The 27,494-nt window shown below is 41.9% G+C and overlaps 2 protein-coding genes and 1 pseudogene across 6 annotated transcripts in view; 1 reads left to right on the top strand and 2 right to left on the bottom strand.

The window, feature by feature from the left end:
* The window catches only part of LOC132231110 (putative selection and upkeep of intraepithelial T-cells protein 1 homolog), a 37,690-nt gene extending 31,043 nt beyond the window's left edge, over positions 1 to 6,647 (bottom strand). Inside the window, exons 1-3 of one of the 4 annotated variants that reach the window (XM_059689660.1) lie at positions 6,318 to 6,647; positions 5,109 to 5,189; positions 1,803 to 2,150 (exon numbers count right to left, since the gene is read on the bottom strand). In XM_059689660.1, the coding sequence (XP_059545643.1) occupies positions 1,803 to 2,150; positions 5,109 to 5,189; positions 6,318 to 6,552 (664 nt within the window). In that variant the 5' untranslated portion in view covers positions 6,553 to 6,647. The remainder of the gene's footprint in view (positions 1 to 1,802; positions 2,151 to 5,108; positions 5,190 to 6,317) is intronic. The other 3 variants (XM_059689661.1, XM_059689658.1, XM_059689659.1) reach the window with 3 other exon arrangements.
* Positions 6,648 to 7,666: 1,019 nt separating this feature from the next.
* Positions 7,667 to 13,754, top strand: LOC132229763 (ATP-dependent RNA helicase DDX54-like; annotated as a pseudogene).
* Positions 13,755 to 14,707: 953 nt separating this feature from the next.
* Positions 14,708 to 27,494, bottom strand: part of LOC132231111 (selection and upkeep of intraepithelial T-cells protein 7-like) — a 46,429-nt gene continuing 33,642 nt past the window's right edge. The window contains exons 5-8 of one of the 2 annotated variants that reach the window (XM_059689663.1): positions 26,783 to 26,893; positions 23,846 to 23,953; positions 17,381 to 17,503; positions 14,708 to 15,905 (exon numbers count right to left, since the gene is read on the bottom strand). In XM_059689663.1, coding sequence (XP_059545646.1) covers positions 15,889 to 15,905; positions 17,381 to 17,503; positions 23,846 to 23,953; positions 26,783 to 26,893 — 359 coding nt within the window. In that variant the 3' untranslated portion in view covers positions 14,708 to 15,888. Of the gene's footprint in view, positions 15,906 to 17,380; positions 17,504 to 17,579; positions 17,876 to 23,845; positions 23,954 to 26,782; positions 26,894 to 27,494 lie in introns of those variants that run through there. The other variant, XM_059689664.1, reaches the window with a different exon arrangement.

The raw sequence follows: 27,494 nt of genomic DNA, 5'->3' as shown, positions 1-27,494 counted from the left end.
CGCTGCCTCTGAGCTGGCAGTTTAAGAAACTCTGTAACAAATATGCCCAACTTCAGCCAGCAGATTCGCAACATTGTAAGCAAAGGCCAGAAACCTACTTTCAGCGGAGGCCTAAGAGCTGGAGCCAAGCCTCAAGCTAAAGCTGGCCCAGAATTAAAAAAAAAAAAAAAAAGGAAAGGAAAAAAGGAGCGGTTGGGAACTGCAGTCACTCCCAGCCTGAAAACAGCCCTCAGCCCCTCACCCAGGCTGGCCAGGCACCCCAGTGGGGACCCCCACCCTGATCCAGGACACGCTTCAGGGCAAACCAGCCGGCACCCAACCATGCACCAGGCCTCTACCCTATATAGTAAAAGGGTAACGTGCCTCCCAGCACCGGGATCAGCATGACAGGGGGCAGCGCCCAAACCCCCTGATCGCCCTGCGGCTCTGTGTGTGACAGGGGGCGGGGCCACAACCTCCCTATCCACCCTGCTCTGTGCCTGATAGGGGGGAGCTCCCCCCCCCCACGGGCCCTGCTCTGTGTGTGAGAGTGGCGGCGCCTCAACCCCCTGATCCGCCCTGCTCTGTGGGTGATAGAGGGCAGCACCCCAACCCCCTGATGGGCCCTGCTCTGTGCGTGACAGGGTACAGAGCCCCAACCCCCCTGATGGGCCCTGCTCTGTGTGTGACAGGGGGTTGCTCCACAACCTCCCCATCAACCCTGCCTTGAGTGTGACAGGGGGCGGCGCCCCAACTCCCCAATCAGCCCTGCTCTGAGCCCGACCAGGGGCTGCACCTAGGGATTGGGCCTGCCCTCTGCCACCCGGGAGCAGGCCTAAGCCAGCAGGTCGTTATCTCCTGAGGGGTCCCAGACTGCTAGAGGGCACAGGCCAGGCCTGAGGGACCCCCCCCCCCCGAGTGCACAAATTTTTGTGCACCGGGCCTCTAGTATATATATATCTACACACATATATATAGTCCCAAAATTCATGCAAGATTTGAATTTTGAATGAGCATTAACAACAACAACAACAAAAATAAAAGCCTACTTTTACCTGGTTTATTGAATCAGATTCTAATATCTGTTGCCCTTTGATTTTAATCCCTTCAATTTGATAAGCATTACCAAGTACCAATTATGGCCCAGGAGCAGGGACAATGAAGACCAATGAAGAACACGACTTTGCGTATGTGCCAGCAAAGCCGTGGAGGCCATTTACCCAATGTGCTATTCCATACACAACCCTATACTGTATACTTTATGAATCATTAAAAAAATTACAATTTTTAATTATAAACCTATGTTTTCTATCAAAATTACTTCTTGTGTGAATTTTGGGAATATATATATATATATATATGAGGATACTAAACATTGTAGATGAAGGCTTTTTGAAATCGATTTAAGAAAATTAGCCTGAAACTAAGTAGTCAGTGAACTGAGTCAGGGAGAAATGGGAATAAAAATTGTCATTAAGGAGACTATTATAAAGATTTAGGTAGTTTATAAAGTCAGGTTTCACTAAAGTGTGGTCAGAAATAATTAAAAGCATAGTAATAAATCCTGAAAGGAATCTGTTGATACTTTACAGATCTAACAGTGTATATGGACATGGAAAGACAGTTCTGAAAATGGTAATGTGTGCAGGCACAATTTGCATTCTTAATCCTATACTATTCTCAGTTCCAAGACAAATGCATGAATTTGAACTTGCTAATGAAACCATGCAATAGTCAGAAACACTGAGAATTTTCCTACTGTTCAGCCTCAGATGGGTTAAAAATCATGAATGTCTAGAAATCAAAAAGAGATCCATCCCCACCTGTGACCTTCACTTCTGTGATGGCTTCTTCATCGAAAGCACCATCTCTGAAGAAGCAGTGGTACTGCCCATCGTCATCAACACTGACATTGAGGATCCTGAGGGTCACTTTACCCTCTCTGATAGCTTCTTTCAGGAGCTCTGTCCGCTCCACATACCTGGAGATAGTTTCTACATGCAGGTCTTTGCCATTGTTGTATAGGTGAACAGGTTGTGTATAGCGATCCCGGAACCAGCGTATCTCCATGTGTTCTGCATTTTGTGGTGGGGACAGCTGGCAGGTGAGCTCAACTATTCCACCCCATGGAGCCAAGATTGGCCCCCGTAAGCCAGTCACTGTAAACTGTTCTGGGAAGGGAGGTGGTAAGCAAATAGTGAGAGTATGACACACACACACACACACACACACACACACACACACGATATTCCACATGGTTCAGTGAGGTATTAAAAGCCATTTTGTCACATTTACTTATTGTAAAAATATGCAAATATATATATATCATATATTTCTGTTCTTAATAATTCCACATTAATTTCTAACTTGACTCATAAGGATAATCTGAATTTCTTTCATTCTAAATATCAATGGCTTCTAAACATCCCTTACAAATGGGCAGAAGACCTGAGCAGACATTTCTCCAAAGAGGACATACAGCTGGCCAATAGACATATGAAAAAATGCTCAAAAGCACTAATCATCAGGGAAATCCAAATCCAAATCACAATGAGATATCAAACTTCACACCTTCAGAATGTCTATCATTAATAAATAAAAAATAAATGTTATTGAAGATGTAGAGAAAAGTGAACCCTTGTGCACTCTCGGTGGAATTGTAATTTGGTGTAGGCACTATGGAAAACAATGTGCAATTTCCTCAAAAAGTTACAAATGGAGCTACCATATAACCCAGAAAATCACACTTCTAGGTCTTTATCTGAAGAAATCCAAAACACTAATTTGAAAAATACAGGGTGGAGCAAAAGTAGGTTGACAGTTGTGAGTACATGAAACACAGAGTTTATTCTTGTATTATTATACTAGAGGCCTAGTGCATGAAACTTGTGCCTGGGGGGGTGCTGTCTCTCAGCCTGGCCTGCACCCTCTCCAATCTGGGACCCCTTGGAAGATGTCAGACTGCCGGTTTGACATCTGGTAGTCTGTCATTCCTCTCACAATCCAGGACCACTGGCTCCTAACCGCTCACCTGCCTGCCTGCCTGATTGCCCCTAACCACTTCTGCCTGCCAGCCTGATCACCTCCTAACTGCTTCCCTGCAGGCCTGATCACCCCCAACTGCCCTCCTCTGCCAGCCTGGTCGGCCCCCCCCCCACTGCCCTCCCCTGCCGGCCTGATTGCCCACAACTGCCCTCGCCTGTTGGCCATCTTGTTGGGGCCATATTGTGACAACGTTGCATGAGGGCGCTGCACATGACGCCACCTAGGCTTTTATTATACAGGATTAATTTCCATATGAACAACTGTAAACCTACTTTTCTCTACCCTGTATATGCATCTATATGTATATTGCAGCATTATTTACAATAGCTAAGATGGAAGTCATCTAAGTGTCCATTGAAAGACTAAAGGATAAAAAGAGGTAATACATATATACAATGGAATAATATACAGCCATAAGAAAGAATGAACGCTTATACTTTGTGACAAATATGGATGAACCTAGACGCAGCCGTGGGCAAACTACGGCCCGCGGGCCGGATCTGGCCCGTTTGAAATGAATAAAACTAAAAAAAAAAAAAAAGACCATACCCTTTTATGTAATGATGTTTACTTTGAATTTATATTAGTTCACACAAACACTCCATCCATGCTTTTGTTCCGGCCCTCTGGTCCAGTTTAAAAACCCATTGTGGCCCTCGAGTCAAAAAGTTTGCCCAGCCCTGAGGGTATTATGAAAAGTGAAATAAGCCAAAGACAGACATGATTTCACCCTCCGTGGAATCTAATAAATAAATAAACAAACAGAAACAAACTCATAGATACAGAGAACAAATTGATGATCACCAGATGAGAGGTGGGTTGGGAGAATGGGTGAAAAGGCAGAAAGAAAATTTGTACAAATTGCCAGTTATAAAAATAGTCACAGGAATGTCAAGTACAGCATAGGAAATATAGTCAAGAATATTATAATAACTATGTGCAAGATGGATACTAGACTTATTGGGATGATCATTTCAAAAGGTATATAAATATCTAATCACACCAGAAGCTACTATAATATTGTATGTCAACTATAATTGGAAAATAAATGTTTTAGAAATTAAAAAAGAAAAGACATGGGAGCACCTTAAAGGCACGTTGCTGAGTAAAAGAGGCCCCTCTGAAAAGACTTACATTTTGAATCCAAATACATGACATTCTGAAAAATGCAAAAACATGCAGACAGTAGACAAACGTGTTTGCCAGGGCTTCAGAGGGAGAAAGAGATGAGTAGGTGGGGCATAAAGCATTTTTAAAATGGTAAAATAATTCTGTATGATACCATAATGGTGGATATGTAATATACTGGCAGTGGAAATGCATGCTGGTGAATATTTCAGAAGAACATTTGCAACATAATAAAATAGCACATAACCTTGACCAGCAGTTCTATGCATAGGAATATTTCCTACCTATGTACTCACAGGTTTTGTCAAATGCATGTGCAAAATGCTCATGGAAGCGTTACTTTTATCAGCCAAAGACAGTATACAAAAAAAGAAAAGTGCACCAGTAAGATTTCTACTATTTATCAAGTAATTTTTACTAAAAACTTATCTTTTATGCCATTTGTTGTCTCAGGCGTTGCTTATATTTGTCTCTAAATAAGCTATATGTATTTCTGCTTTGCATAGATCCCCTTACAAAGGCAAATTTTATCACGTGTTGGCTCCCACAAACCTATTCCTTCCTCACTGGCTGACCCACTGCACTGATAACTCACATGGATTCCAACATGGACCCATACATATCCTAGGCCACTTCCTCACTGTGTGAGTGACACATATACTGAGTCTCCTCAATATCAATATTGCGTTCGCAAGGGCAAGTATTAGGTCTTCTTCATTTGCTTCTTCTCCCAGGAATTTAACATAAATCCAGGTACATGATAAAGAAGACTTGCTGATTAGAAATAATTTTTCCCAACCATAAGCTGGATCCTATAGTACACATCCTCATTACATAATTATGTATTAAACCTGAGGAACAATGGTCAAAAGAGCTTAACCCTTTCTTTTGGTCCTTGCTTTTTCTGGCATACTTGATACAGCCATGACACATACAGGTGGAAGAGAGGGTCATACCTGAACTTGGTGCTGCCATCTGAAGGAGGAGCATGGGAACAAAGTATCTGGTGAGAGATGGTCCTGTAGTTCCCATTACACCTGTGATAACAAGTGAGGAGGGTTCAGAAACAGCAATAACAGGAGTAAGAATTTCCAGAAATCACATATTTTAACATGTTTTTTTATGCATTAACAAACTCTCAAGTAGTGTTGTCAATGTTGTAAGAGTGCTGTATGAGTCCCAGTTATTTGAATATCAAATACAGTTATGGATATAAGAATGCCAAAATCAGTAAAGAATTTTTATGAGTTTATGAGCCAAACTAATACATATGTGGGGCTCATATGCGCAAATGCTCTGGAGAATAACAGTTTTGCAGTTTCTTTTATGTATTTGGAATTAAGGAGGGGACATAAGGAAGATTACATGAAGATGGGCAAAAGCAAGGCAGGGCTAGCTAGATTATGGGCTCTCTGGATGTTTGCAGCTTATTTCAAAGGTGTGTTAACCTAAATGCACAGAAACAATGTACAGAGCTTCCTTAGGGAAAAGACAAACCTTGTACTACAAAGTTATATGCCTGGGGCATGATGACCCACCACTATTTGCCTAATTAGGAATTTATGATCAGACATCTTGTGTGAGGTTACTTTCAATAGGACCTCCCCTTTTTTGTCCACACAGTGAATAACTTTCTGGTATACATATTTCCCACCCAATATTTGGCATCCTGCAATACTTATTTGCTAGATCTGGAAACTCCAAATCTTTTAAAAAATTTTATTGATTTTTAGAGGGAGGGAGGAAGGAAGGAAGAGAGAGAAGAAACATAGATGGTGACTGGTTGCATGACTAGGTGCCTGGGGAATAACATGCATAAGAATAACATTTTCTTTACACCTGAACAAAGCAGATTCCAGAAATCCAGCCCAACATTTGTTGTGACATGATACTGCAGAGTGAATTTCAAATGACCCACAAAGAAACAGTGAAAAAAGACTTTCCCTGGAGGAGACTGGGATCTCTGTTCATAATATATATATATATATATATATATATATATATATATATATATATATATATATATATATATATATATATATATCTGTCAAGTCCCTTGAAATGTAGGGACAGGTGGTCTCCCAGAGTCACAAGGAAGAGGAAGGGATGGAAGAAGGTGCTGACCATCTATGAACAGAGAACTTGATCCTAAATCTTACACTTACCGGAGATCCTGACGCAGCTCTCCATTGTCCCTAGAGAACGACAGTGCCAGAACCAGGCAGAGTACTTAACAAAGCTCCTTCTCACTGCTGCCCTCCACCTCTGGGCACCTGATGCTGCAGTGCTGTCCTTATGTTCCTTTCCAAGGGAAATTCCAGGGAGACTGGCTGTTCCAGTCTGCGGGTAGGAGTCTTTGTTCAGCTTTAGTGATTGCAGCTGGCATCGCTGTACCAACATCACAAGTACTAACAAGACTTGCCTTGCTCTGAAAGGAAGCAACACCCAATCTGATTTTTGTATTCTATATAATTTGTGATGAATAAACTGGGTGTGATCAAGAATTTATTTTGAGCCCTAGCTGGTTTGGCTCAATGGATAGAGCGACGGCCTGAGAACTAAGAGGTCCCAGGTTCAATTCCAGTCACGGGCACATGCCCGGGTTGTGGGCTCTATTCCCAGTGGGGGACTTGCAGGAGGCAGCTGGTCCATGATTCTCTCTCATCATGGATGTTTCTATCTCTATCTCCCTCTTCCTTCCTCTCTGAAATCAATAAAAATATATTTTAAAAAAAGAATTTATTTTGAATGCTGTACTTTACACAGAAAGGAAAGGAAAAGAACTATGGAGACACAAATAAAAGATAATAAATTCAGATCAGGCATTCAAGGAAGGTGATGATGACTAAGAGCAGTCTTGACATAACATGAACAGTTAGCCATTTTAGAAGAGGAACAGAAGAGGTTTTCTAGGCTGAGGGAGAGACAGCTTGCAAGGTATTTGAGAAAAAATGTTCAATTCAGAAAACTTCAAGTAGTTTACTTTGCCTTCAATGGGAGATATGATCAGAGAATAATGTAAATGAGCTGTACAGAGAAACAAAGGTGAAATTGTGGTTTGAATGTTATGAAGTATGTGTAATATATACTTAAGTATATATATATATACATATATATATATGTATATATATATATATATATACACACACACACACATATTCATTCCTAATTCTTATATAATATACATATATGAGTACTGAAATATATAGCTACATATATAAGCACATACATATGTGTACATATATGTATATATTTATAAAGAATTATATCTTTTGGCATATATGCTTGCATAAATATAAGTATATGTCATATCTATATTTTATGCACATATATCCTAATGGTGTATATCCTATATAATAAAAGGCTAATATGCAAATTGACCAAACAGTGGAACGACTGGTGGCTATGATGCACACTGCAGTGGCCAACTGCCCTATCTGGCCTCTATCAGCACCTCCCCCCAGCCGGTCTCACCCCCAAATGCCCCCACCCCCATCCCAGGCTCAGGTGTTGAATGTCTGCCTCCCCTGGCCGCTTGGTCTCTGCAGGGCCGAGGCCGCTCCAGCGGGTGAGCTGCACCCACATCTACAGCACCCTGGACCAGATGGACTGCGAGATCAACCTGGCCAAGTTCACTCACGGCAAGTGCTCCACAATCATCGTAACTGACCTGGCGGCCCCTGACCTGGACATCCTGCTGCTGGGCAACATCATTAACTTCAGCTTTCTGGCCAAGGGCAAGCTCTTCCTGCACCATGTGGGTCATGTGGCCTGGGCTGGCCGAAGTGGCACAGTCTACTCCTTGGTGGCCCCAGATGAGGTCCCTTACCTGCTGGACCTGCACCTATTCCTGGGCCCTGCCCTCACCCTCGCCCACCTTAAGGCGGACCCCTCAGGTGCAGTCGTGTATGGTGTGCTGGGCCGGGTGCCACAGAGTGTGGTGGATGACGAGGACTGTTGCCTGCAGAACACCCTGGAGATGTTACTGGAGCCACTGGACCTGGGCTGTGTGGCCGACAATGACCAGCAGCAGTATGTGCCCTTGTGGCCTGTGCCCTCGCCAGAGTCCATCAAGTGGGCCAAGGAGCTGGACCTCGTGAGGCTGGCCCTGCTCCCCCTCCTCAGCTCAAGCTTTGAGGATGCGGAGCTGCAGTGGCTGAGGCTGATGGACAGCATCAAGCAGTACCGTTTGCAGGCAACCATATTTGAGATCAACACCTCCAGCCGGGACCTGAGCAACCTGGTGATGTGAGCCAAAGGGCAGGACTGCAAAGCCATCGCCAGCTTTCAGCAGGGCTTGCAGGAGGGTCTTGATGGCCCAGCCCCGAGATGCCCAGCATGGCAGGCAGAGCATCCTGGGAAAGAGGAAGAGGAAGAGGAGGTGGTGGGAGAGAGTGTGGAGGATGTCTTCACAGAGGTCATGGACCAGAAACGGCAGCAGCCAAGACCTGAGTGGGGAGCCAAGAGGCAGAAGGAGGAGGCCCAGGCACTGGACCAGGATTTCTATGTCCCCGATCACCCCAAGGACTTCGACAGTTAACAGAGCCTGAGCTTTGGTGGGGACAGGGCACCATAGAGCAGCAGGTGGCTGATGCTGTCCTGGACCTGACGCGGGATGAGGCCCAGAACCTGACCAGGGACCAGCAGCAGCTCAAGTGGGACCAGAAGAAGAAGCAGGTTGTGGGACAGTCAAGACAGGAGGACAAGGAGAAGATCAAGACAGAAAGTGGTCGGTACATCAGCAGCATCTACAGGCAGGACCTCTACCAGAAGTGGATGCAGAAACAGAAAATCGCCATATGCTCAACGCCTGAGCCCCAGCAGGCTGCCAGCAGTCAGCCCTGCCTGTTGCACTGGTTTGGCCTGATCCAGTTGGGGCATGTGCAGAAGGCAGCCAATTGATGTGTCTTTCTCACATCCATGTTTCTCTCTCTGTCTCTCACCTTCCCTTCTACTCTAAATATCAATGAAAAATGTCCTCAGGTGAGGACTAACAACAACAAATATATATATATATATATATATATATATATATATATATATATATATATACACATACATGCACACATATACAAAAATACACAAATATTGTGGAGGCTAGGAGGCAGGGCCCCAGGTCTCTAGTATGGACAATATACAGGGGCAGGTAAAATAGGTGTACAGTTATGAGTACACAAAACAGAGCTTATTCTTGTATTATTAGTTACTAATTATTGTATTAGTTATTTGTATCACAACCATAAACCTACTTTTTCCCACCCCTGTATATGTGTAAATGATGATATCCTATCTGATAAAAGAGAAACATGGTAATTAGCCATACCTCGGCTACCCTTCCCATTGGCTAATCAGGGCGATATGCAAATTAACTGCCCACCAAGATGGTGGCCGGCAGCCAGGCAGCTTGAAGTGAACATGAGGCTTGCTTGCTTCAGTGACTGAGGAAGGCAATGTTCCCCGCCTGCTGCTGCCGGCCTCTGAGCTTGCAGTTTGTAACATTGTTACAAAAATAGAAGCTAAACAAAACCCCTCAGGGCTGGAGTTGAAACAGTGTTTCAATTATAGAACCCAAACAAACCAGATACCTGCTTTCAGCAGCAGAGGCCTCAGAGCTGGAGCCAGAGCTAAAGCTGGCCCAAAATAAAAAAGAAAAGAAAAAAAGGAGCAGTTGGGAGCTTCAGTCACCCACCAGCCTGAAAACAGTCCTCAGCCCCTCACCCAGACTGGCCAAGCACCCCAGTGGGGACCCCCACCCTGAAGGGGGTGTGACCAGCTGCAAACAGCCATCATCCCCTCATCCAGGCTGGCCAGGCACCCCAGTGGGGACCCCTACCCTGATCCAGAACACCCTTCAGGGCAAATCAGCCAGCCCCCACCCATGCACCAGGCCTCTATCCTATATAGTAAAAGGGTAATATGCCTCCCGGCACCGGGATCAGCATGACGGGGGCAGCGCCCAAACCCCCAGATCGCCCTGCGGCTCTGTGTGTGACAGGGGGAGGGGCCACAACCTCCCTATCCACCCTGCTCTTTTCGTGACAGGGGAAGGTGCCCCAACCCCCTGATCAGCCCTGCTCTGTGCCTGATAGGGGGGAGCTCCCCAATCCCCTGATCGCACTGCAGCTCTGTGTGTGACAGGGTGTGGCGCCCCAACCTCCTGATCGGCCCTGCTCTGTGTGTGACAGCGTGCGGCGCCCCAACCACCCCCCCCCCCCCCGCATGGGCCCTGCTCTGTGTGAGATGGGGTAGAGCCATAACCTCCCCATCGGCCCTACCCTGAGTGTGACAGTGGCGGTGCCCCGACCCCCTGATAGGCCCTGCTCTGTGGGTGATAGAGGGCGATGCCCCAACTCCCCTATCGGCCCTGCTCTGTGAGTGACAGGGGGCAGGTCCCCAACCCCCTGAATGTTCCTGCTCTGTACGTGACAGGGGGTGGCGCAGCAACCTCCCCATCGACCCTGCCTTGAGTGTGACAGGGGGCAGTGCCCCAACCCCCCAGTCGGCCCTACCCTGAGCATGACTGAGGGTGGCATCGCAACCTCCCGATCCACCCTGCTCTGAGCATGACAGGGGCAGCACCCCAACTCCCCAATCAGCCCTGCTCTGAGCCTGACCTGGGGCTGCACCTAGGGATTGGGCCTGCCCTCTGCCACCAGGGAGCAGGCCTAAGCCAGCAGGTAGTTATCTCCAAAGGGGTCCCAGACTGCGAGTGGGCACAGGCTGGGCTGAGGGACCCCCCCTCCCCCGCGAGTGCACAAATGTTTGTGCACCGGGCCTCTAGTCCTATATAATAAAAGGGTAATATGCAAATTGACCCTAAAGGCAGAACAACTGGGAATGGTGGTTGCTATGATGCACACTGACCACTAGGGGAGATGCTCAATGCAGGAGCTGCCCCTTGGTTGTCAGTGCGCTCCCACAGGGGTAGTCGCTCATCCACAAGCTGGGCTGATGGCTGCGAGCACAGGGGCAGTGGCAGGAGCCTCTCCCACTTCGTCAGTACCGTTAAGGATGTCCAACTGTGGCTTAGGCCCACTCCCCCAGGGAACGGGCCTAAGCTGGCAGATGGACATTCCCTGAGGGGTTCCGGACTGCGAGAGGGCGCAGGCTGGGCTGAGGGCCCCCTGAGTGCATGACTTTTCATGCACTGGGCCTCTAGTATGTATATATATATATATATATATATATATATATATATATATGTCTATAATACACATTTGACTATGTTTATACATACACAAACATATGGACTACACAGCACATATGGACAAATGTGAAATAAAAATATATACATATACACATAAACATATGTAAATCAATAATCAGGGACAAGTACAATGAAAAAGTAGTGGCATGGCAGACAATGCATTATTAGAAAGATTTAAGATCTATTTGAGGTGAGGAATTGATAGGTAGAATGTATGGAATGAGGGAGTTGAGGGAATTAAAGACTTTCAGGGTGTCTCCCAGAGTTCAGCATTTAACAGACCAGATGAATGGAGAGAATATTTCTTTGAGGTATGGCTTAAGGAAAGAAGACCAATTTTAAACATGAGAGTAAAATGTTTATGTGTATATATGCTTGTGAATAAGTTTGGTTTGGAACAGATTGATCAGATTGATTTGAATGTACATGAATCCACAGGAGGTTATGTTTATAAGGCACTTGGTTATTTGGCTCTAGAGCTCATGGTTCATCTTTTTTTTAATGATATAATTCCATTTTTATTTAAAAAACCCTCTAACATTAAGCCAGAACATATAACAATGGTATGAATAGAGGGATTAATGGAGCAGAGCCTGTCATTTTTAATATTTTATATTTCTGTATGTATTTGTAATATATTTATGTCAATATATGTATTTTATTTTTTAAAATTTTGTTTTATTGCTTAAAGTATTACAAAGAGTATTACATATGTCTCCTTTTTTATTTCTCCCCTTGACCTTCCCTGGCCTCCCCTCAACCCCTGTGTCTTGTGTCCATTGGTTATGCTTATATGCATGCATACAAGTCCTTTGGTTGATCTCTTACCCCCGCCCCAACCCTCCCCAACCTTCCCACTGTAGTTTTACAGTCTGTTCAATGCTGCTCTGCCTCTGTATCTATTTTTGTTCATCAGTTTATAATGGTCTTTATTATCCACAAATGAGTGAGATCATGTGGTATTTTTCTTTCATTGACTGCCTTATTTCACTTAGCATAATGCTCTCCAGTTCCATCCATGCTGTTGCAAATGGTAAGAATTCCTTCTTTTTTACAGCAGTATAGTATTCCATTGTGTAGATGTACCACAGTTTTCTAATCCATTCATCTGCTGATGGGCACTTAGGCTGTTTCCAGATCTTAGCTTAATGTAAGACAGGAAATCATAAAAATATGAGAGGAATCAAAAGGCAACAAAATCTGACAAGCAATTTCTTCACCAATACAGCTCCTAGGGCATTGGAAACAAAAGAGAAAATAGACAAATGGGACTACATCAAAATAAAAAGCTTCTGCACAGCAAAAGAAACCATCAATAAAACAACAAGAAAGCCCACTGCGTGGGAGAACATATTTGCCAATGTTATCACTGATAAGGGTTTAATCTCCAACAATTATAGGGAACTCATACAACTTAACAAAAGGAAGATAAACAATCCAATAAAAAATGGGCAAAGGACCTAAATAGACATTTTACAAAAGAGGACATTCAGAAAGCCAAGAGACATGTGAAAATATGCTCAAAGTCACTAATCATCCAAAAGATGCAAATCAAAACAACAATGAGGTACCATCTCACACCTGTCAGAATGGCTATCATCAACAAATCAACAAACGACAAGTACTGGAGAGGATGCGTAGAAAAGGGAACACTTGTGCACTGCTGGTGGGAATGCAGACTGGTGCAGCCACTATGGAAGACAGTATGGAGTTTCCTCAAAAAGTTAAAAATGGAACTCCTATTTGACCCAGTGATCCCACTTCTAGGAATATATCCCAAGAAACCAGAAACACCAATCAGAAAGGATATGTGCATCCTTATGTTCATGGTTCATCTTTGATCTCCTCTTCAGAGGGCAGGGACTGCTCTGCCTCAACAGAACATCCAACTTGCAATTCTGATATGTCACTGTACAGGCTCTTGAGACCACACATTTGAGTCAACTAGGGAACATTTTAGATTAGCTTTGGAGTGGGGAATGCCATTGGCATTATTTATTTATTTACTTATTTATTTTTGGCATTGTGTGTCAATTTTTAATTGAGAATTCACATAACATAACATTTACTATTTAAAAGTGTACAAGTCAGTGGTTTTTAGTATACTCAGTGTTGTACAACCATCATACTATTTGATTCCAGAATATTTTCATCACCCTAAAAAGAAACCCGTGCCTCCCAATTACCCCCTCCCTCCATCCCTGGCAATCACTTCTTTATGGTTTCTTTATAAGTTATTTCTTATTCTGTTGATCTTCCAGTTCTGGACATTTCATATCAGTGGAATCATACAGTATGTGGCTTTTGTGACCTGCTTCTTTCACTCAGCAAAAACGCTTTCAACGTTCATCCATGTTGCAGGAGGTGTCAGTACTTCACTCATTTTTATGGCTGAACTAGAGGCCTGGTGCACCAAATTCATGCATGGTTGGGGGAGGGAGGTCCCTCAGCCCGGCCTGCAGCCTCTCACAATCCAGTACCCCTCAGGGGATGTTGGAGAGCCAGTTTCAGCCCGACAGCAGAATGACTGGTCACTATGACGCACACTGACTACCAGGGGGCAGATGCTCAATGCAGGAGCACTGCTCAGCCAGAAGCCGGGCTCATGGCTGGTGAGTGCAGAGGCAGTGGCGGGAGCCTCTCCCGCCTCTGCAGCAGCACTAAGGATGTGGGATCGGACCTAAACCAGCAGTCAGATAACCCCTGAGGGATCCCAGATTGCTAGAGGGTGCAGGCCTGGCTGAGGGACCCCCCCCCCCAATGCATGAATTTCATGCACTAGGCCTCTAGTATAATATAACGTCATCTGCAAATAGTGACAATTTTACTTCTTCCTTACCAATCTAGATGCCATTTCTTTCTTTTTCTTGTCTTAATGTTGTGGCATGACTTCCAATACTATGGTGAATAGAAGTGATGATAATGGGCATCATTGTCTTGTTCCTCATCTTAGAGAAAAGGTTTTCAGCTTTTTACCATTGAGTAATGATATTAGCTGTGGATTTGTCATATGTCACCTTTATTATGTTAAAGTATGTTTTCTGTATGCTCACTTTGTTGAATTTTTATTATAAAAGAATGCTGAATTTTGTCAAATGGTTTTTCTGCAAATATTGAGATGATTATATGATTTTTTTATTTTGTTGATGTGATGTGTCATATTGATTGATTTATGAATGTTAAAGAATCCTGTATTCCTGAGATAAATCCCACTGGGCATAGTGTATAATCCTCTTATTTGTTTTTTCATATCTTTTTAAAAAATATTTTTAATTTATCTTTATTGTTGAAAGTATTACAGATGTCCCCTTTTCACACCCATGGCCCCCCCCTCTATTGCCTAACTCCCACCCACTCCTACCGCACTATTGTCTGTGTCCATAGGTTATGCATATATGCATATAAGTTCTTTAATCTCTTCCTGCCCCTTCCCTATAATCCTTTCAATGTATTGTTGAATCCATATTGCTAATATTTTGTTGAGAATTTTTTAAAAATATGTTTTTATTAATTTCAGAAAGAGGACAGGAGAAGGATAAAGAGATAGAAACATCATGAGCAACATTGATTGGCTGCCTCCTGCAAGCCCCTTAATGGGGATTTTTGCATCTATGCTCATCAAGGATATTGGACTTTAATTTTCTATTTTGATAATGTCTTTGACTGGTTTTGGTTTTATGGTAATGCTGGCTTTGTAGAATGAATTAGAAGCATTCCCACCTCTTCAATTTTTGGGATTAGATTAAAAAGGAAATTGTCTGGTCCTGGAATTTTGTTTGTGGGAGTATTTTTTTATTACTGCTTCAATTTCATAGCTAATAATCAGTCTTCTTGGACTTGCTATTTCTTCCTTGTCCAGTCTTAGAAAGTTGTATGCTTCTAGAAATCAAAACACTTCTTGTAGTTTGTCCACTTGTTGGCACATAATAGTTCATAGTGTTCTTTAATGATTCTTTGTCTTTCTGTGCTGTTGGATATAATTTTTCTTCTTTAATTTTTCATTTTATTTATTTGGGAAATATTTTTTCTTGATCAGTTTGGCTATGGTTTCATCATTTTTGCTTAATAGTGTATTTGGTTTAAATAGACATCCAAATATATGTACTGCCTTGGCTGGTGCAGCTTTGTTGGTTGAGTGTCGTTCCATGCAAAAAAAGGTCACCAGTTTAATTCCTGGTCAGGATAAACATGCCAGGGTTGTGAGTTTGATCCCTAGTGGGGGTAGGGGTGTGTGTGTGTGTGTGTGCAGGAGGCAGATTGATGGTTCTCACTCATCATTGATGTTTCTATTTCTCTCTCCCTCTCCCTTTCTTCCTCTCTAAAGTCAATAAAAACATATTTATAAAAACAAATATATGTACAAGTTGTAATTCATTGATATATTTTTAGTTATAAAACAATAGAGCTAATCTGTTTCTCTCATTTTATTTTCTTGCAACATTTATTGAAGAACTTGGATCATTTCTCGTAGTGCTTTCCATGTCTACATTTTGCTGATTGCATCTCTGTCGATTTTTTCCGTATATTCTTTATTTTTTTACATGCCCTAAAATTAGAAGTTAAAAATAGAAATTTAATCAGATTTGAGGTTTTTCTTTTTTTCTTTTCCTTTTTTTACCAGGAACATGTCATCAATATTTTGTTATTACTTCCAGAATAATCTCTGGTTGTCTCACTTTCTGTAATATTAGCAGTCATTGGTTTTCAGTGACTAGGTTATTAATATGTTACATTACTTACGTAAATAATCATTATATTGGCAACTATTATAACACTAAGTATTTTTTAAATATATTTTATTGATTTTTGACAGAGAGGAAGGGAGAGTGATAGAGATTTAGAAACATCAATGAGAGAGAAATATCGATCAGCTCCTCCTGCACACCTCCTACTGGGGATGTGCCCGCAACCAAGGTACATGCCCTTGACTGGAATCGAACCTGGGACCTTTCAGTCCACAGGCCGATGCTCTATCCACGGAGCCAAACCGGCTAGGGCAACACTAAGTATTTTTAAATCAATACTTTATTGATCAAATTGTTTTACTTATTTATTATATATTAGTTTTTCATCTATTTTTTTTACATATTCTCATTGCCATTTGAAATTTTTCTTAAATACTTTTTATATAATCTATGGTAATAGTAAATTCTTTACATCCTTTTCTATTTTTTGTTCTCATAAGAAATTATTTAGAATAGGTAAAATTGTGGACTAAAAACACAATTACTCATTAGAATCCCATATATTGTTATTGTTTCTTCTAACATCTAATGATACAAATAAGATGTTCACTGTCCACTTAATACTATGTTCATTTAAGAAAATTATGACAAGAAAGCTATGGGAATTACTTATGGTTTTATGAATTTAAATTCACTTATAGGAAGTTGTTAGGGGAAAATTATATATCTGAACACCTATTGGCCCTCATTCATATAAAAATCTTGGCCAAAAAAAAAAATCATAAGAATTTTTAGTTTACTACTTATTACTTGGGATTCCTGGCTGAACAAAAGTGGAGAAATTGTAAAATTAATTCAAGGAGGCAGAGTGAACAATTAAATAATGTCAAAGTTGAATCAAGTCTTAGTAATTTTTAGTGAACAGAATAACGTAAGAGCTAGATAAATCAATCTATGTGAACAGCAATGTCACAGCATGAGCTTGGAGAGACCTGCATTGCACTCTTTTTGGGTGCTGGAGATATAGATGCCAATATAAACATTGAAAAAGGACAGTAAAAAATCTGAGAAGTACAGTTATGATTTTGTGTATTACTAGCTGAAGGTCAGAGCAGAAGCAGAGTCACTCTGTGCATTAAGATACTATAACTTAACCTTAGTATATAAATGTATAACTTGACAAAATATAATTTCAGACTTATTTTGCTTTCTCTCTGAAAAGAGGATGAACTTTAGGCTAATAATCAGGCAGAAAGTGAGGCCTTACAGGGAGTGGAATATAAATATGTGCTGGAAAAATGATAGATTAGAGTAATGACTAACCCTGACCACTTACCTCTTATTGTGAGGTATAAAGCACCGATAAGCATACTGTAAAATCCCATCAAAATCATTACCATCTTTGCCATATCCCTTATCCAGTCATTATACAAAGAAAAGAAAGAATCTTCAATAGAAACTGCGAAAGGTGTAAAAATTAGAAAATTAATTAAACTGAGAACAATGGGGAGAGAATATTCAAGAACCAACATTTAGTAACTTTACTTGTATTGATAATTTAGTATTCAGAAACCATCATTTTACTACTTAAAATGAACTAACCCAATTAATACTTATAACAGCTCTATAAAATAGACTCTTCAATATTCTTTTATCTTCTTATTAATTTTGAGTTGATGTTCTAATAAGATGAAACTTGGATGAGTAGAATTCATTTTGTGTTTGGGAGAGATGTGGATCTTTGGGGATGAAACATTTATCATAGGCAGAATGGACCCCCTTTCTCAGAGATGCCTATACCCCAATCCTTGGAACCTGTAAATATCTTGCACTGCATGGAAAAAGAGATTTTGCAGATATAATTAAGGTTATGAACCTTAAAATAGGAAGATTTTTCAGGAATATTTAGGTGGAGCAAATCTAATCATATGAGCCCAAGAAAGCAGAGACTTTCTCTGGTTGCAGTCAGAAATATGTGGCAGAAGGAGAAGTCAGAGATTCCAAATGCTGAGAGGGCCTTAACCCACCATTATTGGCAGAGCATCATAAAAAGCAAGTGAAATCCAGACAGCCTCTAGTCCTTCTGCTGATAATCAGCAAGGAAGTGTAACTTAAGTACTACAACTACAGAGAAATGAAATTGTCCAACAAACTAAATAACTTTGGAGGTAGATGAGAGAGGCTCCGAGTATAATCTACCCTGGGGTAAAATTCCTTTTCATCATGAATCGTGAAACTAGAATAAATGATCTGTTCTAAAGTATAATGGTGTAATAGGCATAGTAAAACCATTATAGACATTCTATTGAAATGAAGAGAAAATGAGAAGAAAAATGTAGTTATTACGACCAAACAATTTCAAATTTCTATAGGGCAAACTCCATTAGGTTTCAAGTCCTGCGGATAATTCTCTAGGCCACATGGCTCTGGCCTCTGGGTCTGGAGTCCTTATTCCAATTTCATTAAGGATAGTATATAGTAGTAGGCTGAATAATGGACTCCAAATATATTAAATATCTAATCCATGGTACCTAATGTGGTAAAAGAGTATTTTCAGATGTGATTAAGTTAAGGATCTTAAGGTAGGGACATTATTCTAAATTATCTGGGTGGGCCCAGTGCAATCACTAGTACCTTTATAAGAGAGAGGCAGTTTATTTTACACACAGAGGAGAAGAGGAAATGAAAATAGAGCAGAGAGATTTAAAGATGTTATGCTACTGGCTTTGAAGTTGGAGGAATGGGCCATGAACCAAGGAATGCAAGGATAAAGCTCTAGTAGCTGTAAAAGACAAGGGAATGGAATTTTCCTAGAGTCCCAGTGGTTCTCAGCCTTCCTAATGCTGCAACCCTTTAATATAGTTCTTCATGTTGTGGTGACCCCCAATTTCATTGTTACAAATTGAACATAATTAAAGCATAGTGATTAATCAAAAAAAATATGTAATTATATATGTGTTTTCCGATGGTCTTAGGCAACCCCTGTGAAAGGGTCATTCGACCCCCAAAGGGGTCGCGACCCCCAGGTTGAGAACCGCTGTGACCTAGACCCTCTGGAGGATGCACAGCCTTTGTGACACCTTGGATTCAGCTGAGTGATACCTGTGTTGCTCTAAGGCACTAAGTTTGTGGCAAATTGGTACAGTGGCCATAGGACAGTAATATCTGTTTGCAGCTTAGAGTTTTATTGTCTTGTTTTCTGTCAGTAAATTTTGGAAATTCAACAGTCTTCTTTCATTTTATCTTTTTGACCCGGTTAGTACAAGTTGGCAGTTTTTCTGCTGGTATAACATTCTCAAGTGCCTTGAGGTTTTCCTGGGTATGTTACAGGGACAAACTCTATTATATAAGAGATCCCTCAACAGATGTTTCCAGGATAATATAATATTTATTGCTAGTCCTTCTGATATTGCTGAAGATATCCATGAATCACACATCTAATTTAAGCTGAGTGTGCAACCCTCTTCATGATTGAATACTCTGATTTTTTTTTTTTATTCTTCCAAGCCTGCCGGGAGCCGGTCCATCCTTGCTGTTTCAAGGGACCTGGCATATATGGCATACGGTTCTTAATATGTTTGCTCACCTTCTTGGCGCTGTGTTTTAACCAAGGTCACCTCTCCGAGAAAGGTTGAATCCCCAGGTAGGGATTTTCCCCTGAAGTTAGGGAGGGAATAAAACCCCTCAACTAAGTGCCAGGCAGGTAATTAATCCCTTTAACTATGAACAATCATGCTTAAGCTACATAATCTTTTCTCCCTGGAATGGAGATAAGAAACGCCCTAACCTTTGTAATAGAGATTGATAGGATTGAATCAACTGGTATAAATACAGATGTAACAAGACAGCAAGACACAGAATTTAGAGAACAGAATTCAGAAGACAGAACCTACATGGAACCTGGAGATGGAGGAGCTTCGCTGGAGAGAACATGGCAAGGGATCCTGGACTGAACCTGACTGCAGAGGTTGGCAAGAGAGCCTGACTAGAACCTGGTGACTGAACCTGGCTGGAGATCTCAGACAGAACCTGGCTAGAGAACCTAGCGAGGGAACATGGCCACAGAACCTGGCTGGAGATCCGAAGCAGAACCTCTCTGGAGATCCAGACCAGAACTTGGCTGGAGATCCTGGCTAGAGATCCTGGCTAGGCTGCTGATCAACTGAACACTGTCTCCGTGTCCTTCCTTCTTCGCCGACTCCGACAACACCTTTGGGGAACCCCTGGACCCGCTGGGGCTGGACCCCAGCATCTGGCGCCCGAACAGGGACCCCTAGGTAAGCGCCCTGCACTCGGGACGGATCGGACTCCACCGTAGGAAGAAGGTGGATAGTCTTCGCCGACTCCGTCCACACCTTTGGGAATCCCTGGAACAGGATTCCCCTAGGTAAGCGCCCCCCCCCCTTGAGAACCCCCACACTCGGGACGGATAGGACTCCACCAGGGTGCTACAGACCCCCCTATAGAGGATAAATAGGGTAAGAAGGTGGATAGTACAGAACTTAGATTGAGAAGATGTGCCATACTGAGTCCAAAGAAAGAAGACTCTGTATTGATCTTTAGATTAAGAAGATGTGCCATACTGAGTCTAAAGAAAAAAGACTCTGTATTGATCTTTTAACATATATGCTTGCTAGCAGAGGAATTAAGGTTACTCCCAGTCAGACAGAACGTTTTATACAAGAAGTATGTCCATGCTTTTCTGAGGAAGGAAAGGTAAATGTAATGGCATGGGAGGAGGTAGGCCCAAGGAGCCTTATCCTTAACCCCACTGCAGCCTTTCTACCCTGGGAAAGTGCAGGATTGGCAAGCTCTCCCTGGGATGATAGATCAGGACTCAGGTAATAGCAGAAAGCGCCAATCCTACTCTTAAAATGGATACAAGAGAGCATTTCAGGTTTTTCTTTTTAATGCCTGCTTTTAAAAAATAAAAAAGGGGGAATTTGCCGGGAGCCGGTCCATGCTTGCTGTTTCAAGGGACCTGGCATATATGGCATACTGTTCTTGGCACTATGTGTTTTAACCAAGGTCTCTGAGAAAGGTGGTTTCCCCAGGTAGGGATTTTCCCCTGAAGTTAGGGAGGGAATAAAACCCCTCAACTAAGTGCCAGGCGGGTAATTAATCCCTTTAACTACGAACAGTCATGCTTAAACTACATAATCTTTTCTCCCTGGAATGGAGATAAGAAACGCCCTAACCTTTGTAATAGAGATTGATAGGATTGAATCAACTGGTATAAATACAGTTGTAACAAGACAGAAACACTCAGAACTCAGAACACAGAACTCATAAGACAGAAAGACACAGAACTTAGAACAGAATCAAGAAGACAGAATCTACTCGGAGCCTAGAGACAGAGCCTAGCGGGAGAACATGGCAAGGGATCCTGGACTGAACCTGACTACAGAGATTGGCAGGAGAACCTGACTGGAACCTGGACACTGAACCTGACTGGAGAGCCTGGACAGAACCTGGCTGGAGAACCTAGCGAGGGAACATGGCTACAGAACCTCGCTGGAGATCCGAAGCAGAACCTCTCTGGAGATCCGGGCTAGAGATCCTGGCTAGGTTGCTGATCAACTGAACGGTGTCTCCGTGTCCTTCCTTCTTCGCCGACTCCGTCTACGCCTTTGGGAACCCCTGGACCCGCTGGGGCTGGACCCCGGCACAAGCCTTCAGCAAAAGATTTCCCAAACACACCCTAGGCTTTCTTCTAGAGCACACTTTACTAATAGTGACTGTCCTAATTTTAGCATTTTTAAAAAATCATTTGAATTTCTGAGAACTTTCCACATTATCAAGTCCAAGTTCCTTTTTGATTAACAGTTATAACATCAGTCTTTTCCCCCCTCTTATATTTTCCTATAAGCAGCAAAAAGAAACCAGACCACATCTTCACATGGGATATTACAAAATACTTTCAGAAGAATAAAAATAAAAACATAACATAACAAAATATATGGGAAGCATATAAAGCAGCACTTAGAAGAAAAATTATAATTATAAATACTTACATTAAAAAGGAAAAAGAATCTCAAATCTATAATCTAACTTTCACCATAAGACACTGAAGCAAGACAAGCACACTATAGTCAAAGCAGATAGAAGGAAGGAAATGATAAAAATTAAAGCAGAAATAAATAAAATGGATACTAGAAAAACAATGGAGAAAATCAATAAAACCAAGAGTGAATTACATAAGAAGATTAAGAAAATTTACTAAGATAAGAAAGAGAAAGGAAAAGAAAAAAAGATTCTAATTACTAAAATTAAGAATAAAATGGGAGACATCATTTCCAAGATCACAGAAATAAAAGGGTTTTAAGGAAATATTATGAAGAAATGAATAGAAAAAATTTAGGTAACACGGAGGAAATGGGAAAATTACTAGAAAGACACAAACAGTGAAATTGACCTAAGAAGGAAAAGAAAACATGTATAGGCCTATAACATGTAAAAACTGAATTTATATGTTATAAACTTCTCCACAAAGGAAAGCTCAGGTTCAATTGGCTTCACATGTAATTTTACCAAACATGTATAGAATTTATACTGCTCCTTCACAAACTCTTCCAAAATATAGAAAAGACAGAACCACTTTCCATATGATTGGATCAGACCAGTATTACTCTTGTTTTAAAGCCAGACAAAGACGTAACAGGAAAAGAAAACTACAACAAATATATCTTATGAATATAGACACAAAATCCTGAACTAGAAGAATTATTCCTCAATTTAAAAAGTAATACTTGCAAACCAAATCATGCCTTATATAAAAAATATTATTCACCATGACCATGTGGGACTTGTCATAGGAATGAAAGGTAGTTTAGCCCTAATCAGTTTGGCTCAGTGGATAGAGCATTGTCCTGTGGAGTGAAGGGTCCTGGGTACAATTCCGGTCAAGGGCACATACCTTGGTTGCAGGGTCCTCCCCGGCCCAGGCCCTGGTTGGGGCTCGTGCAGGAGGCAACAAATCAATGTGTTTCTCTCTGTCTGTCTCTCCCTCTCTCTTCCACCCTCTCTAAAAAATCAATGGGAAACATATCCTTGGGTGAGTATTAAAAAAAGAAGTTATTTTAATTTCTAAAAACTAATATAATACAATGAATAAAAGACCAAACAACATATTCATCTCAATAGATTCAGAAAAAGCATGTGATGAAACACAGCACGTTTCATGATAAAAACAAAAAAGAAGTCAGGGACAGAAAAGGACTTTCTTTTAAAAAATTTTCATTGATTTCAGAGAGGAAGGGAGAGGGAGAAAGAGATAGAAGCACCAAAGAATCATTGATCTGCTGCTTCCTTCATGCCTCGACTGGGCTTCAAGCCTACAACCCAGGCATGTGCCCTGACCAAGAATCAAACCGAGACCTCCTGTTCATGGGTTGATGCTCAATCACTGAGCTACTGTGGCTGGGTGAAAAGAACTTTCAGTTTGATAAAAAGCCATCTAGGAAAACACCCACAGCTGAATGAAACTATGTAGTGAAAGAGCTTTATGATCAGTGACAATACTACTTATATTCAATGATGCACTGGATTTCCTAATCAGGGCAATTTGGCAAGAATAAGAATGGATATGTCCTTAAGCAACATTGAGAACATCATCAGTAGTTACAGGACCTTCCTTCAGTCCTTGACACCCACAACAACCTCAGTGTTGGAATTTGGTCCTCTAAGATGTCACCCAAACTACTGATCTTCCAGGTGATAATGAGAGTCACACACAGCTTAACTAAGCAACCCCCCAGGAAACATATTTCCAGGAAAAGAGAGGGTTCCTGACGCCATTTACCTTGTAGCCGGAAATGCAGGTATATACCGAGCATTGTACAAAAGCATATAAAACCCAGTACTTGAGCAGGAATTGTGCTCATTATGTGAATGTAGTTATATCCAAACACTAGAAAAGAGAGAATTAATTAATGAAGAATGCAGGAATCAGGGGCATCACTGACCTAAGGGTCATTATTAGAAAAAGCATAGCCCTTGCTCCATGCCCACTCAACCTAGATAGGACTTCAGGATGTGAGTTTAGTTTGTGGGTGGTGGCAGTGTTTAGTAAGATTGGACTTGCAGACTAATAGGGCTAAGAGGAGTTTCCATTCCTAGTTCTCAACACCTAACCTACCACAAGATTAATCTGTCTGGGGGGACTGGAGAGAGGCCCTAGGAATCTTCATCAGATTTCTGGGGATTCTGAGGACTGTGGGACTGACCAGATGTAGCTGTGGTGACATTCATCTGGCTGAAAGAAAAATCTATCTGTATCCACAGACTCTAAATATACTTACACCTTTCAGCCTGAATTCCACTGTCAAGGAATTTATTTCTACAAACTAAACAGAGATTATTACAATGTTTTTCTATGTATTACTAAAATATGCATTCATTTATTCTTTGATTTATATTACCTTCCAGAGTAAAATAATCAGCACACTCAAGTACTTTCTAAAGAAACTCTATTGTAGTAAAATAATCATCTCCACTCAAGGCCTTTCATGGGGAAGCAAGGAAATTCTAATCATCTATATATATATATATATATAAAGGCAGCTATCGTAAGGGCCATAATGACCTAACAACCAGTCCCTATGATGCTCACTGTGGCCAGCGAACCAGCCTGATCAGGGGGTGGGGCTGGCGGCCAACCTCGCAGCCCCTTCCCTCTGATGGCCTAGCCCTGATAGACTCTCCCACCTTGATCAAGAGCAGGGCCTGCCGGCCAAACCACTCCCCCCCCCCCCCCCCCCCGCAGCCAGCTGTGCCGCTGATCAGCCTGCCCCACCACAATAGGCCTGCAGGTCCTCCCTCCGGCCAACCTGCCCCTGATCACACCCCCCCCACCACCACCACCACAATAGGGGGCAGGGTTGGCCAACCAACCTCCCGCAGCTCCTCCCCCTGTCTGGCCTCGCCCCTGATCGCCCCCCACCCCAATAGGGGGCAGGGATGGCTGTCTAATCTCTTGCAGCGCCTCCTCCCCCAGCCCAGTCCCACCCCAGATCAGCCCCCACACCCTGATCAGGGCCAGTGCCAGCCAGTCAACCATCCATGGCCCCTCACCCAGGCCACTGGCCCCTGATCCCCACAGCCCCTCTCCATAGCCAGCTCTGCCCCCAATCAGCTCCCCAACCCAATCAAGTGCAGGGCCCACTGGCCGATTGCCCGTGGCCCCTTCCCTCAGCCAGCCAGGCCCTGATTGGGGACCCTAATTGGGCCCTGATCTGGGTGGGCCAGCTGGCCAACTTTCTGCCATCTTCTCCTCCTGACAGGCCCAGCACCATCCGGCCTGATTGGGGCCGGGCTGGCTGGACCCCACACATGCATGAATTCCTGCACTGGGCCTCTAGATGTTATATAATGGGTAAATATGTATCAGTAGATTAGATTTTCACAATGAAGAAAATTCTCATGATAGCTATATAACAGGCTGCCACACAAAATGATAATCTTCAAGACCATTAAGATGTGCAGGCAGAAACCTAAAACTAAATACTGGAAAGAAGCAAAATGATTAGAACATGAGAATTGGAGACAAACACATCTGCATTCCAATCCTGGCTCTGCCACGAATAGCTATGTGAGCCATGGTATTCTCATCCATCAAATGGTGACAACAATAGCACTGCCCTTCAAGATTAATTTAGATAAATTTTGTAACATTATTATCACAAAGCCTAGCATAAATAGGCACTGAATAAGTGTGGTACCAGATTTTAAGGACTTGATTTAAAAAAAAAAAAGCGCACAATGAATTGTATCTTCTCTGTTGACTCAATCTCCATTAAGTTGTCTACTCCATCTCCAAATTCACATCCCCCATCTAGCAGTTTACTCAGCTATATGTGAGCTATTTTGCTTGGCCATATTTTAGAAAAAGAGTTCTTTTTTAAAAAGTCTGATGTCTGCCCTAACTGGTTTGGCTCAGTGGATAGAACATCAGCCTGTGGACTGAAAGGTCCCAGGTTCAATTCCGGTCAAGGGCATGTACCTTAGTTGTGAGCACATCCCCAGTAGGGGTGTGCAGGAGGCAGCTGTTTGATGTTTCTAACTCTCTATCCTTCTCCCTTTCTCTTTGTAAAAAATCAATAAAATATATATTTTTTAAAAAGTCTGATGTCCTTGTACTTGATGGGCTACTACATCATTCAGTGATCTATTCATAAAGATAATATAGTCATTTAGTTTAGCCATAAAACCAGAGAGAACAGTCTGGTTACAAAGGATTTGTTGGTTTAAAGACCTATTTCTTTTTCATGTTAATTTTGTTCTAGTCCTCCAATGGAGATAGTATCTTAAACATTGCTGGCAATCTGTGCAGGCAAGGAGATTGTGATCAAATGAAGTGTATCCTAGAGCAAGGTTCAGGGTTCACCTATCACTAAATTATTTTAAGTGAAGCATAGGTTGGATCCCTTTCATTTCAGTTGAATAGACTCTTACCTAAGAGAGAAAGCATTCCTTGGAAGCATAGAAGCAAATGGGCTAAGCAGCTCAGGAGACATTTATATTCACCTTATTTCTCAAATAATCCTTGTCCTGGGAAACTCCTAATTGAGAGGTGTGGAGTTTAACACTTCTAAAGTGAGAAACGAGCCCCAAATCATTCTTTGTAAGGCTTGGCATTTGTTGACAAATGTCATACTGTTCTACTTAAGCACCCCATGTGACTTAGGCATAATATTTGGAGAGATGCCCTAAATGATTCCACCCTTGTTGCAGCAGTTACCTGTTTCTTTGGAACATCGACAGAAAAGGAGCACAACAATAACAACCAGTATCACAGAGAAAAGTGAAGCTAAAACCACAAGTCCAATGTGGACTGGAATAAACAGGGCATCTGAAAGAAAGAGCAGAACAATGTGAAGTTCAATAAATCCATGACATGCATCACTATCGCATTAGGAATTTTACTGCTAATAAGCAGGATTTCCCTCCAGGTCCTGCATTTTCTTTAAATTTATTTATTTATTTATTTATTTATTTATTTATTTATTTATTTATTATTTTTGTAATTGGGTCAGGGCTAAAGCAATGAAACTGTTTTAATGACAAGCACATAGCCTGGGATTGAGCTTCTTTGGGGACAGAACTGAAACTGAGGCCATAAAATGAACGAAGTCTCTCCCTTGTCTCTTACTAATATCCAGTACACATGCTTCCTGTTATAAAGGAAACAATCAAGCAGAACTCTGGACATATAAGTCATACTGGGGGTTGAGAAGCTCAATGGCTATAAGAGAGCTTTAGGGTGTAAAGATAATGGAGACAAATAGATCTTTCTTTTATTTTATGGTTTGCATTTTTAACAAGGTCTCTCTTATACAGTATTTTTCTTCAGAAGGGTTTGTTTCAGTTGTAGCATTTAATTTCTAACCCATATGAAATTTATTTTTGTATATAGTTGCATGCATGAGCCTTTTTCTTCCTGAGGAATAGTC

The sequence above is a fragment of the Myotis daubentonii genome, chromosome 3 (genome assembly GCF_963259705.1).
Source record: "Myotis daubentonii chromosome 3, mMyoDau2.1, whole genome shotgun sequence".
Taxonomy (NCBI): domain Eukaryota; kingdom Metazoa; phylum Chordata; class Mammalia; order Chiroptera; family Vespertilionidae; genus Myotis; species Myotis daubentonii.
Note: the sequence above shows the minus strand (reverse complement) of the source record. Positions and strands in the feature narration are given on the sequence as shown.